The sequence below is a fragment of the Nannospalax galili genome, unplaced genomic scaffold (assembly GCF_000622305.1).
Source record: "Nannospalax galili isolate Female #2095 unplaced genomic scaffold, S.galili_v1.0 scaffold716, whole genome shotgun sequence".
In the NCBI taxonomy this organism is placed as follows: domain Eukaryota; kingdom Metazoa; phylum Chordata; class Mammalia; order Rodentia; family Spalacidae; genus Nannospalax; species Nannospalax galili.
The window spans coordinates 3,828,366-3,841,798 of NW_008339517.1; the positions used below are offsets into that span (position 1 = coordinate 3,828,366).

At 35.2% G+C, this 13,433-nt stretch overlaps 1 protein-coding gene across 7 annotated transcripts in view; it reads right to left on the reverse strand.

Annotated features, from left to right (window-relative positions):
* Positions 1-13,433, reverse strand: part of Cdh8 (cadherin 8) — a 380,999-nt gene that overhangs the window by 78,734 nt on the left and 288,832 nt on the right. For all 7 annotated transcript variants that reach the window (XM_008834248.3, XM_029564091.1, XM_017798462.1 and 4 more), the window contains exon 9: positions 5,094-5,215. In XM_008834248.3, coding sequence (XP_008832470.1) covers positions 5,094-5,215 — 122 coding nt within the window. The remainder of the gene's footprint in view (positions 1-5,093; positions 5,216-13,433) is intronic.

The window sequence follows — 13,433 nt, forward strand, 5'->3', positions numbered from 1 at the left end:
AGAGCTAAACACCTTCAAACTATATTATATGAAATTCATAAAAGTTCAATGAAATGTAATTAACAACTCCTCTGAAATAATTTTAGATCCCTGCCCTTTCTTTGTCCTCTGACGTCTGCTTAGTTTGCTTTCACCCAACTTTCAAATTTTTGAATTACATCAAGTATTCGCTCTGCCCTGGTTATAATACCTTCCTCATTAAGCTTTGTGAGAAGACATCTTACCCTTTCATATTGTTGTCCTAGATGATAGAATCTCATAGTGCATAGTAAATATTGTTCAATAAATAAATGAGCAAAGTTTTATCCAAAGAGGTTAGTGTGTCTGAGAGTAAAGCAAGTGTTTCCATGGTAATGTTTTGGAAATTTACTTTTGAAATACTTTCAATGCTAAATGAAAGGTATTAAAACATAATTACAAAGTTGTGTACTACCCTTTATATTCAGAGTATGCTCTAGATCATGCCGAGGTATAGGTAGCCATATTTTAGTGAGCTGCTACAGTCTATAATAAAGGTTACATTGCTACAATTTTGGTCCAAGGTAAAAAGATGAGATTCATAAAGGTGAACCAATTTGTTTTCATTTTGTTTTGTTTCTATTGTAACTCAGACAGAACGCTGGACACTATACAGCAGTTCTTAGCATAGATGTGATGAAATTCAAATTATAGCCTATTAGATTCCTTCATACATGGAGGAAACATTGTTTCATGAAGGACTAAAAATCTCAAGCTGTCTGCTAGTTAAGTAACTTCCAAATAGAGGGGATGCTGACTCACATATAAAATGAGTAATATTTTAGTCCTGGGGTGTGGAACCACTGGGAACAAGTTGCTGCAGATTTGTGTATACCAAAGAGAGAGAGAGAGAGAGAGAGAGAGAGAGAGAGCAGTATCTGAAACAAAATCTCAACAATATCCTCTTTAAAAAGTACAATGAGAACAGATTTCGGGAAGTTTCTAGTCAGCTCTGGTCACTAGTCTACATTGCTTATCCGTGTCTGGGTTTTAATGCGCCCTTGTCAAGCATACTGAAGGAAGACACAATGTCTGCACATTTGTTTCCTGTTCCTCTACCACTCCAGCCAGATCCCCATTGTCTTCAGATAGAATCTGGTTTACCAGCTGTCTCCTTTTTACATTGATGATTTCTCCTCCTTTGGAAGTTTTCTACATTTGAAGACTTCTGTGAGACAGCATCATCTCCCCACATCCTTTCAGTGTCATTTCTGTCCAGAGGATTTGAAATAATTTCTTGAAATCTCTCATTCCTAAATTAAATACACAAGTACCAGAAAAAATTCTATGATGACAGAAGTCTGGTTTATATGTGCTGTATGTTACTGTATTTCTCATGATTAGCCAAGCCCTGAAAAATAGCTGGTGCTCTGACCATCTACTGACAGTAAACATTCACTCAATCAGTTCGAACTACCAGGCATATATTTTCAAAAAATGCAACACATTTTCCCATTTTAGCCTGAGGCATTAGGAAGGTTTAAATGAAGTGTGCCTTTTTATCCATTTATACTGAGAGCCAAGTAATTGGTACGTGAACATATTACACTTAGACTGACTTAGATATATACCTCCTGATATTATGCAACTTAAGATAACTTACCTATTCCTATTAGATATTTTGTTCAAACAGAAGTGAATAGCAATGCAAAACTACCGCATTAATGTTTAATTACAGAATCATTTAAAAGGATTCTAATGAAAGGGTATTTGGGTTGATTTTGTGTCTTGGACTGTGACCTCTACCTTTCTATGACAATGATTGGTACAGTCTTGAGGGAACACCATTTTTTGCTACAGGACTTAGAAGGGCATAGAAACAGGTGTGACTTACTATTCTACTTACAAAGCATAGTTATGCCAGATTTATCACGAATAGGAGGGGATTACCCAGAATCCCCATAATAGACAAGGGAGCCTCTCTCTTTTCCATTTTTTCAGATACTGGTTGTGTTTGAATGAACCAGATTCTGTTGAAAGGAGCAGTTGGTATTAGATTCTCTGTGTTTGTGTCGATACTAGACTTTGCTTTGTGATATATTTAAAAAACACTTTACATATACACTGCAGTCTGGGGTGTCTTAAGGGTTATCTCTGGATTATTGCTAGAGACTTTAAGATGAAGCACCTCTGAAAGATCTTCTCTGTGAGTTTATCCTGAATACACGCATTCCAGGCAAACACGACACTTGAATACCATTCCAGTCCTTCATTAACTATTGAAAATACTAAGATAACTATCAATTTAGTGATACTTCAGTTCTTATGCTTATTTTTCATGATAGTGTCATTAAATGAATATTGTAATTCCAAAGTGCATTAAAAATGTCTGTGATACTGTGAGATTACTAAAAATATATTTTAGCTGAGGATAGTAGTGAGTGCATGTAATCCAGGCACTGGGGAGGCTGGAGGAGAAAGGGGGAAGAGATGGAAGCCAGCATGGGCAACACTCTGAGTTCAAGGCCAGCCCATGCTTCTTACTGAGGCATTGTCTAAATAATAAAAGGGGCTGGAGAGATGGCTCGGCAGTAAAGAGCATTGGCTGCTCTTGTAAAAGACCTCGGTGTACTTCCCAGCACCCACATGGTGCTGACAACTATCCATAACTCCAGTTCTAAGGAATCCAAAACTTTTTCTGGCCTCTGTGGACACTGAAAGACAAAGGTCCACTGATATACATGCAGGCAAAGATGCATACACATCAGAAAACAAATAAATAAATTTTGAAAAAAATAAAGAAGAAAAAGAAATATGTGTGCTTCAAGCTTGTAAGTGCGTCCGTTATAGTATTGAAAATAAATATAAATATGGGAAAACATTAAGTATAATAAATATGTGATCATTAATAAGGATCTAAGAATTATATAAAGAACTCATCATAAATTCTATCTTATTGGGTTCAAAGAGTTCAGAAAAGTTGTTTCAATAATAGTATATGCCTCATCTAGTCAGTATACGTCCCCCTATAGCAATGAAAAACCAAGATAGACCCCTTCATAGAAATTTAAGTCTACTAACCATGCTGAAAACACACCATTAGGGGACCATTTGTTCATGGAGTAAAGCATTAACTGCAACTTGCAAAACTCATAAAACAAAGAATCAACTTTTTATTTTGATCTTGCATAGAATAGGTGAGAAAACAATGCATTTTTCTAGAGATAAGAAGAATTGCTGAAAAAAATCATTAAAACCTTCCAAACAGTCAAAGTCCACAGGGTAAAACTCCAGATTCCTAGAGATCCAGGCAGCACACTTGTCAATATCACTAGAGAAGCCCGATATCCAGTGTGTGAAATGTCAATGCCATTGACTCTCTGAAATGGTGTGATGAGTTCTGCAGGAGCAATGGAGTTTTATTTAAATTCTAGTGTGTTTCTAAGTTATAAAAACCATCCAGAATATATCTGTGATTTCCTGTATTATCCCAGCAATTTTCTGGTCCATGTAACAACCATATCCTTGAAGTAGGCATGCTATATTTTGATCAAACTCTCTCTGTCTACCAAGTCCACCAGCCTGTTTAAATGATATTGCTGTATTTTGGTATTGGCGTGCACACACACACACACACAGAGACATACACACACACACACACACACACACACACACATACATGGCTTATTTTACCCATAAGAATCGTAAATGAAGATGGTTGAAAGGTATGATGTGTATATACATATATATGCTAATTATAATGAAATGACTAGTTATTTAATATGAAATTTTTGTGTGTATGAAAATAAGAGCTGCTAACACTGAGTGTTTTGGTAGGAACGCAATGCCTAGGAATTTGAATACTAAACCATATTATTAGAATTTTAGCTATGATGTATATGGGGTGTGTTTCTTATTTGGTAGGTGTCAAAAAAGCTAAGCCTTCAGCTATGGGAAGTCTAGAGGAATTTGCCCACTGTTGTAAAGATAGGTAACCTGTTCGTCTTTTGTAATGTTCAGTAATAGAATAGAGCTGCAGTGTTATTCCTTCCTTTGGGTAAAAAAAATCTGACTCTTGTCAGGTAAGTTCTTGGCAAATAGTAAGTTTAATTCCTTACACCCACGTGAGGCACAAGAATAGTTGCATTAACAACTCCAGTGTCATATGCTGTCAGCTGCTGTTTATTTAAATTAAAATGTCACCATCCAGAAATAAATTAGGAAGTTGAAAAATGATAAATTTCTTAAACATACAGTACTTTTGCACCTCATGAAAATAAATCTATTACATTTATGATTTTGTAGAACTTTACATAGGCTAGTTCATTTTGACATTCAGAGTATAGTCTTTTCAAGGTTTTCTTTTTGTTCTTAACTTTTTGAACTCTCCCTCATTTCCTTCCCCCTCTTCCCTCCCCATACACCTCCCTCAGTCCCTCCCTTCCTCTGTCTTCCAGCCCTCTCCTCTTACCACCTGGTCCCCTTCTTTCCTTCTTTCTTCACCGTTATTATGTCTTTACACTTTTTATCTTTATGCTTTGTTTTTTCTTTCTTTCCTGTTCTCTCCTTTCCTATCTAGGCTACATGAATCATATCACTACATAATTATTACAAACTTTATGCTAATGTCCAAAACATGCTGTCCAACTTATGCTTATCTAAATATATGTACATTTGCACAGATTTCAGTGCTCACTTGCTACAACTTCCTATAATTTACTGATCCTCATGGCCACTGTTAGGAGTACTTCCTATTTTTGTATAGGATAATACATTCTGTTTCCCCAGAGCTGTTCACTTGCTTCCTGTCCTTTGAAGGTTAAAATTCAAGTTTCTGTACCCTAAGACAATCCTCAGCCATAATTCATGTCACAATGTATTTTAAGACAACGATTTGGCTTTGGGTTCAAGGTACAGCAGATCATTCCACTTTTATGAGCTAATTTGGTCATAAATAGGAAGATAATTAACAGCTGAGAAAGAAAAATATTCCCTTGTGTTCCCATTTGGATGAGTTTCATGCCTGTGATTTTGAAGATCATAAATGATGCAAATGCACACTATAATGCAGGTTAATTAAATATGAGACAATTGTATACAAACATATTCAGCATTAACAACATGGAGATATTTACTTGGCCGGGTTTTCCATTTTCACATAAAAATGCCTCATATTCGGATGCGAACTCAGGGGCGTTGTCATTGACATCCAGCACTTTAATAGCAACAGGCACTCGGGATATCTGACTGTGGTTCCCTATGGGAAGGAAAAAATAGCGTCAGAATTGAGGGCAGTCCATTTTAACGTGCAACTTAACGTTCCCTCTCTATGTCTGTTTCCATTTCCCTTCATTAGGACTTTTTTAAACATGTTTTTACCATGGTGGTTATGGAGTCTGACATCAACTCAGTAAGAAAAAATGGTAAATACTTAACTACTTAAAAAATCATACATTATTATCCCAAATACCTTTTATTTTCAGGGGTTTAACTTGAAAAAGACCACTAAGTGGGAAAAAAGAAAAACTAAAAGAGATTTCCTTGATGAAACAAGCTTTTTTTTGTTGATAAAATCCATAATACAAAAACAAAAAATTGCTGTTTACAAGATTTATATGTTTATCAGGGATAGAGAAGAACCCATTTTTAGCTATTGCTCATTTTTCTATGCATATATACATAAGACTGAGTGCTAAAAGAGCAGCACAAGGCCAGAACCAAATCTCTCGCTGAAAAAAAAAGGTCTTAAGATTTATAAGAGATATAAAATTTCAGATAAAGAATATTATAGTTTTTAAATTGTATGCTTCACTAAAATCAACCTTAGGATTTTTTAAATAAGATCAGCACCTAAAGTTTTTTTATTATTGTCATTTTCATAGCTGTTTTCTGTAAATGGATAATAATCTTCTAATGTTTCTAGGTCAATTCCCATAGTAGAGGACTGTATATGCAATCCTAACTACTAAAGACTTTAATGTTTTAAAAAATACATGTATGGATGTATATGAACACACACACACAAAATATCAGGTTGATTCTTAAATACACTGTAGGGTTAGGCAACATTTATAGTTTTTTTTTCACTTATAATAAATACAGTACCCTTTGACTCTGTGTCATATGATAATCTTTGGTTTGTTGTAAATTATACAGATACAGAATGCATTGGAGAAGGGTAATTATTTATTTGTGTTTCTGTGGCACTGAATATTTATAAGCAAGTGAGGAGGGATACATGTTTTTGTTTTGAGTATGAACAAACACTCTTGCATTTGATAATAACAAATCTCTCTTTTTGACAATTGATCAAGTAGAAACATCTAAAACTTTCAAATCCTCATTATTTTGTTATATATAAAAGTGACTTCAAAGCCATGCTACAGATTTACTGTTGTGTGATCTTATCAGCTCTCTCTCAAGATCTGAAATCAGTTAACTAGGATGGCATGCTCTAACATTCAAATTGGAATGCAGAGTAGCCAATGAACCCTAATGGAATTGCTCCTAAATCAGTAATGGTACAGAATGCTAAACTCCTCTCATTTTTTGCCTCCTTTATTTTGCTGTTTTATTTCTAATGAGTTGATTCACTCTTTTCTCATAGAAGAAGCCTGTACCTCTCTAGTTTTCATAGAATATAAAGACTCTCTTTGAAGTAGACCAGGCTGGCCTTGATCAAAAACGGATGAGCTTGCCTCTGCCTCAAAAGTGCTGGGATTAAAAGAATGTGTACCACACCTGGTTGGAAATCAGAACTGGCTGGTCTTAAAATCAGTGTAACACAGGTCTCTAGGACAAGGAATTGCCATTTTGTGTTCTATCCATACAACAAAACTCTTCAAAGCATTTAAGTACAGAATGAATCTGGCCTTAATGGTTTCTGTATCCTTTCTACCCTGACCATGAACATAATATAATTTCTTACAAAGTAACAAATATGAATGGTGTTTGTAATAAGTAAAGTTCAGGGACATAATTTTGTCTGCTTCACAGCTGATTTAAATTCATTTTATTCCTGAGGACATTGAAGATCCAGAATTTAACATTTTATTTATGGAATTATTATAAATATTACAGAAGAATAAATAAATGTTCTCATACAGTACCAGGCACATGTCCAAGCATATACTAGCCTTTGTCTTTTGTAACTGTTGATATGAAAAGTAAAATGCATGTTGTTTTTCTAGTTTGTTTCTTGCTGCTATAATAAACGCCATGGAGGAAAGGGCTTATTTCATCTTATAACATACAGTTTGTAATCAGGGGAAGCCAGAGCAAGAGCTCAAGGAAGGAACCTAGGAGCAGAAACTGAAGCAGAGACGAAGGAGGAAGGCTGCTTTCTAGATTGCTCCCCCTGGTTCCTCAGCTATGTTTCTTATATGTCCTCACTTGCCTAGGGATGGCACTGCCCAGCATGGACTGGGTCATCCTACAGCAATTAGCAATTCAGAAATTGCCTTGCTGGGTATGGTGGCACACAGTTCTAATCTCAGTACTCTAGAGGCAGAGGTTGGCTGATCTCTGTGAGATTGAGGCCAGCCTGGTCTATATAGCAAGTTCCATGCCAGCTGGGGCTACAGGGAAACTCTGTCTCAGAAAAGAAAAAGAAAGAAAGAAAGAAAGAAAGAGAGAAAGAAAGAAAGAAAGAAAGAAAGAAAGAAAGAAAGAAAGAAAGAAAGAAAGAAAGAAAGAAAGAAAAGAAAGAAAAAAAGGAAGAATAAAGGAAGACAAAACACCTCATAGACATGACCACAGGGCCAGTCTGACCTAAGAAATTTTTCAGTTGAGATGTCCTGTTCCCATGTGACTCTAGTTTTTTGTCATGTTGACAGCTGAAACTACCTATGACATTTATGTTTATTTAGAGCAAAATATTCAACATAATCATATCATGAAATTTATTCTGGTTTGGCCTTTCCAACATGAGCTATTTTTATTGCAAACTATGGATGACATTTTTTTTAGGGAACTAATCACTACCAAGTCTTCAAATGTTTATATATTTGCTGTATTTAACTTGTGTTTGAATCTAAACATCATACTGAATCTATCTAAAGGACTGTATCACCATAATAATCTCAGAATATTAGTTATAATCTGAAATCCTCCCTGAAGATGTGCATTATTTATTTAGCTTTTGTAATTTTATGGCACTACTTTATCCCTAAAAGCCCCCTTAAAGCATTAATTATCATTTAATTTCCACTTGCATCCATGGCAAGAACTGTTAGGCATTCATTTATTTCTATAATGTTCCTTCTTTCCATTTCATAGCCAAACAAATAGTTCTTTTTGATATAAATAAGATTATTTATATCTTTTTGATATAAATAATTTGAAACATCTAATATGCATTTTTGAATTTAACCTAATGATTCTGTTAATAAATAACCAGTGGTCATCACAGACTAAATAAACTGCATGTGCAGAATAGTGAATAGCAAGTCTGGCACCTTAAAACATGTAAAAAGGAAATCCTATCCTTAAGCAGCATTCTGTTCATTCTGAAGTGAATAGAATTGTAAGCCATGTAGTCACATTTAATGACGAGTTGTGTGGTCCAAGTCTATTAGTGTGGCATTTGCAGTCTTCCTTCTGATTTCTCGTGCACACATCTCACACACAAGCATGGGCACAGAGATTTTCTTCTTAATATTTTAATAAAATGATCATTTATATTAAGGTCCAGATTTTCAATTTCTTATTCTTTTCTTTCTCTGTTTGCTTGCTTATTTGAGATACAGTCTCACTGTAACCTAGAATGGCATGGAACTTTTAAAACTCATTCTACCTCAGTCTTCTGAGTACTGAGATTCTAGTTGTGTGTCAACCCTTTTCCTCTCTTCTCTATTAATTTACCCAAAGTTGAAACAAATTGTACTTCTCTCTTAGACTTGACAGGTGGTAAAAATCAAGAGTATTAGAAAAGCTCGATAAGCTATTTGGACTTTACTTTCAACATTAAATTAGTGTGTCTTTCCACACTTGTGGCTTCCAAATCAAGATGATATTTATCTTCATAGGTGCCCATAGTATAAAGATCATTTTTGTTGTTATTAATAACAAGATATACTTAGGGAACTAGCACTCAACAATGCTGGAAAATTCTGAATAAGAAGAAATTTTCCAAATATCATATTTTATTCTCCTCTGTATAAACATTTTAAATATAATAGATAATGTGCATGCTACAAATGTCTTTTATTCTTAGTTTAAGCTGTGTAATTATTCAAACTAAATTCAAAATGTACCTTTCAAAACTGTAAAAACTTTTTTGCTGCAAAATCAGCTTCTTTGATGAGTGGTGACTTGCAAGTCCCATGCAAACTCAGGCAGACTACAACCCAGCATAGAACTGGGAAAATCAACAGCAGATGTCAGTCTTATCTGAAGGAATGTTGGCAAATGATTGCTGCTAGATGAAGAGCTGGTCTTCCTGAAACAAGGGACTCCAGGTAGGCTGACTAGACTCAGTGGACAGACAAACTGGGGAATGGCTGGGGGCACTGACAACACAATGGGCCTTAACAAGGATGACTGAATATATGGGCTCCTGTGGGTGGGGTATGGCAGGTTGCCAGTGGGGACAGGGGTATAAAGATGATTAAGACTATTTGAGCTGTTCTGCATGAACTACTCTTGGGTGTGGTGGCACACGCCTTTAATCCCAGCACTCTGGAGGCAGAGGCAGATGGATCTGTGCAAGTTCAAGGCCAGCCTGGTCTACATAGTGAGTTCCAGGACAGCTGGGGCTACCGGGAGACCCTGTCTCAAAAAGACCAAAAAATAAATAAATAAATAAATAAAAGCTAAAAAAATAAATTATAAAAAAACTTTTATGGTATGCAACATTTCATAGCTTTTCCTCTTTATTTAGTATTTTAGAGTGTTTTTCCTTCAAAATTATTTAAAGGAATCCTACACTGTCCCCACAGCACTAAAAATGATATGTTAATGCAGTAGGCACAGATGGCAATCTTAATATTATATAAGAAACAATGGGCATTTCAATGTGGTTAAAAACGTTTCTACTTTTCCCTTTTAGCAACTGCATCCTTTGATTCCTCTTTCTACTAGGCCCAAGTCACACTTCTTTCAAGGACACTAACGGGTGCTTTAATTGATACCGGGTCATTGACTTTTCAGGTGGCAAGATGCTCTTCTATACTGCATGAATGCTGAGCTGAGTTCAAGGTCCAACTCTTGATTTGCTTTTGTCATTTGTATTTACTTCTTATTCTCCTTAAAGAGTTATTTTACAGAGTCCGTACATTCTGAGTAGCTTTACTACGATTGGAACATGCCTTGTGAAAGGAGGTCTTTCTCCTTCTCCTGCGTGTCCCTTCCTTCAAGCCCCATTAATTTGCAGTCTATACTCAGCGTCATCGTCGTCGTCATCATCATCATCATCATCATCATCATCATCTCACTCTCCTCATTCCTACTGAACTCCAAAAACCTATTAGATTATATAGAGTCATCACTTTGTTTAACAGTTTAGACTGTGAACACTTATTATTAGATCTCAGGCATTGTGTATTATTTGGAATGATTTCATCCTACATCCTAATGTCCTAATTTCTGGAAGGAACTTTATTCCCAGTGTGATAATGGCAAGTTTCTGAATTGAGTCCTACACATGTTTTTCTCAGGGACCCCATTCAAACCAGTAAAATCTTTCTTCCTGAATTTTACATTTGTAATGAATTAAAACAACATTAATAAGAAAAAAGAAAAATAAATTTGAGGAAGAAGAAAATATTTTCTTGTATCCTGTAAATATCCAACAGATGTTACTCTATCTGTATGAGATCAATGCATGTAATTTAAATTACAACTTATAATTCCCAGCATAAGTGCTTTATTCAAGTACTGAAGATTCACTTTTATCTAAACTAATGAAATAATAACAGCTCAAAATTTAAAGATATTATAGAGTAATGAAATTAATCAGATAAGCTTCAGAGGAAATTATTCATGTCCTTCGTGACTGGTTCAAAATGTTTGCCTTTCATGTGATACACAAACATTAAGTATAAAGATATTATGATTAGAATCTTGATTAGCATTCATTAAAGATTAATTTTCTAAATGCAAGAGATTGGACAACGTGGTCTGGAAGGAAAAGACCCTCAGTACTGGCCGTGAAAGTCAGATTGTTCTCATAGAGAAGGGACATGGAAACAAAGCCTGAAATAGCACCTTTTGTAAACAACTTCTTGGGGTCTATCATTTGAGTCATACTGACTTCCTGTCACCTCTCTGTCACATAGCCTCATGAATTGCCCATTAATTTTGCCCTTTATAATCAAAGGTAATGGAATATTGCCAAGTGTGAGTTACTTGGGAATTTGCTTCTAACCGGTTCAATGAGCTGCTGCTTTTGCAGGGATTGACTGAAATAAACAACCTCGTATTTTTAGATGATAAACAAAGAAAAAAAATGATTTGACAAATTTAGATATGCTGGTGGAGATTAATCAATACAATTCTTGAGCCTTCTACAAGTAGAAGGGTATAAGTAAACTATGAGCAGTAAATTACAGTCAAGGGGGGAATGCAAAACAAGAATTTATAATTGAATAGAGGATGAGGGTGGCAATGGAAATTTATAAGATTAGAAGATGTGAACTGAATATGTGATAAGGAGGTGAGCAGCAGAGGAACTTTAAACCAAACTGACTGAAATTGGAAAGATTTTGCAAAATAATATCTGAGAGGTGGGTTAAAATTTTTTGATTAAAGATAAGGCTTTTTGAAATACATTTTACCCAAATCTAGTGTGATAATTTCTAAGTCACTCTTTGCCAACTTAGAGTTATTATTTAGTTCAAGAATCTAAGTTAGAATTCAATTAACTAAGAGGCAATGCAGAACAGAATTGCTAACGGGGATATCTTTGAGAGACATTTCTCAATATGGTTTATTGTTAGGTATAATGTTTTCTATATAAGACAGTTGTATTATCATACATTTTAAACAGAGCCTTTGATTCCATCAAATATCTTTCAAGACAAGGCATTGAGAGAAAGAAAGTGACCATCAGAATTCTAATAAAAGTTCATTATTGCATTGTAGGAATGATAGCAAATCAGGGAATACAGGAGCTGCTCCACCTCATCTGTGGTGACAAAGTAAATTAGGACTTCAGTCAAACATGGTTTAGAACCTGCAAAGCAATGCTTTTGAGCATAACTTTTCTACCAAGTAGGAAATACTTTCGTCAGAAGAGGAGAGAAAATGCTTTTTCTCACTGAGTAACTTGAAGGCTACAACATGTTTGATAATGACTTAAACACTAGAGAAAGAAAAACCTTAAATGGAAAACGAGATTTAAGTCCTCAGTTACCCTTCTCTGTTTTTCCTGACTGCTAAAAGTCCTGCTCCCTGCTCATAATGTCTTAAAATCTAAATGAAGGATATGTGCAAGTCTCTCATTTACTACACTTATCTCAAGCAGAGCAGAGACAGTGGAACCCTGTATAACCACAGGTCAGGGCAACTGCACTGATTTCTTATATATCCTCAGTGAGCCTTCAGGATCTTTCCTCCACTTCTCAGGTGCTGAGATCTCGAAAACTCAGACAGGTACATTGACAGCAATAATATCCTGGTTGACGGAAGAATAGATTCAGGTCATTATACTGCTACCTGCCTTTATATGAACCTCTAAGATATTTCCCTTTTTGTTTTTGTTTTTAGGAACAAATTGAAACTTTGGTTTTTTTATGTGTGTACATGTGTCTATGTGAGTATATATGTGCATAAAGCACCTCTACATGTGTGTAGTAAAAGAGAGGGTGTTGAGTGTCCTTCTCTGCCCACTGTTATAAAGGAATCTAAGACTTGAGTATTTCTTGGATAAGCTAAAAGAGATCAAGGCCTCAGAGATCGCCCGTTCTATGCCCACATTCCTAGCTGGTAATACAGGCTTATGTGGGCATTCGCAGAATGGCTTGTACTGTGCCTGCTGTAATATAAACTCAAGTTCTTATGAATGAATAGCAAATGCTCTTAATTGCTGAACCATCTTTGTAACTCCAACTTCATATTTTTAAAGGTAAATTTAAAAAATTCCATTATAAGGTTATCATGAAAAGAAGTTTACAATGGAAAATTAGTACTATTAACCATGAACTAGTCATACTATCTGTTTCCTTTTAGTATGTGTTCAACAACATTACCTACTTGCAATTCTTTAAATATGTTGCCTTGTTGTATATACTGCAAAGACAAATGCCTTGTTTGGTATATATGCATGTATTTGTGTTCTTTAATGTTTGTTTGCTTGGTATGGTTTGGGTTTGTTTTGTAGATGCTATTGATGAATTTATGACTCAAAAGCACTGAATTCTTTCTACAGCTCTAAATATGTGCTTACATTGAACTCACATGTGTCTCCTTTTTCTATAGTACAACAGGGAAAGAGATAAAGCTTTACAAAGTGTTTATTTTCTCCTATGCCCCTTTTG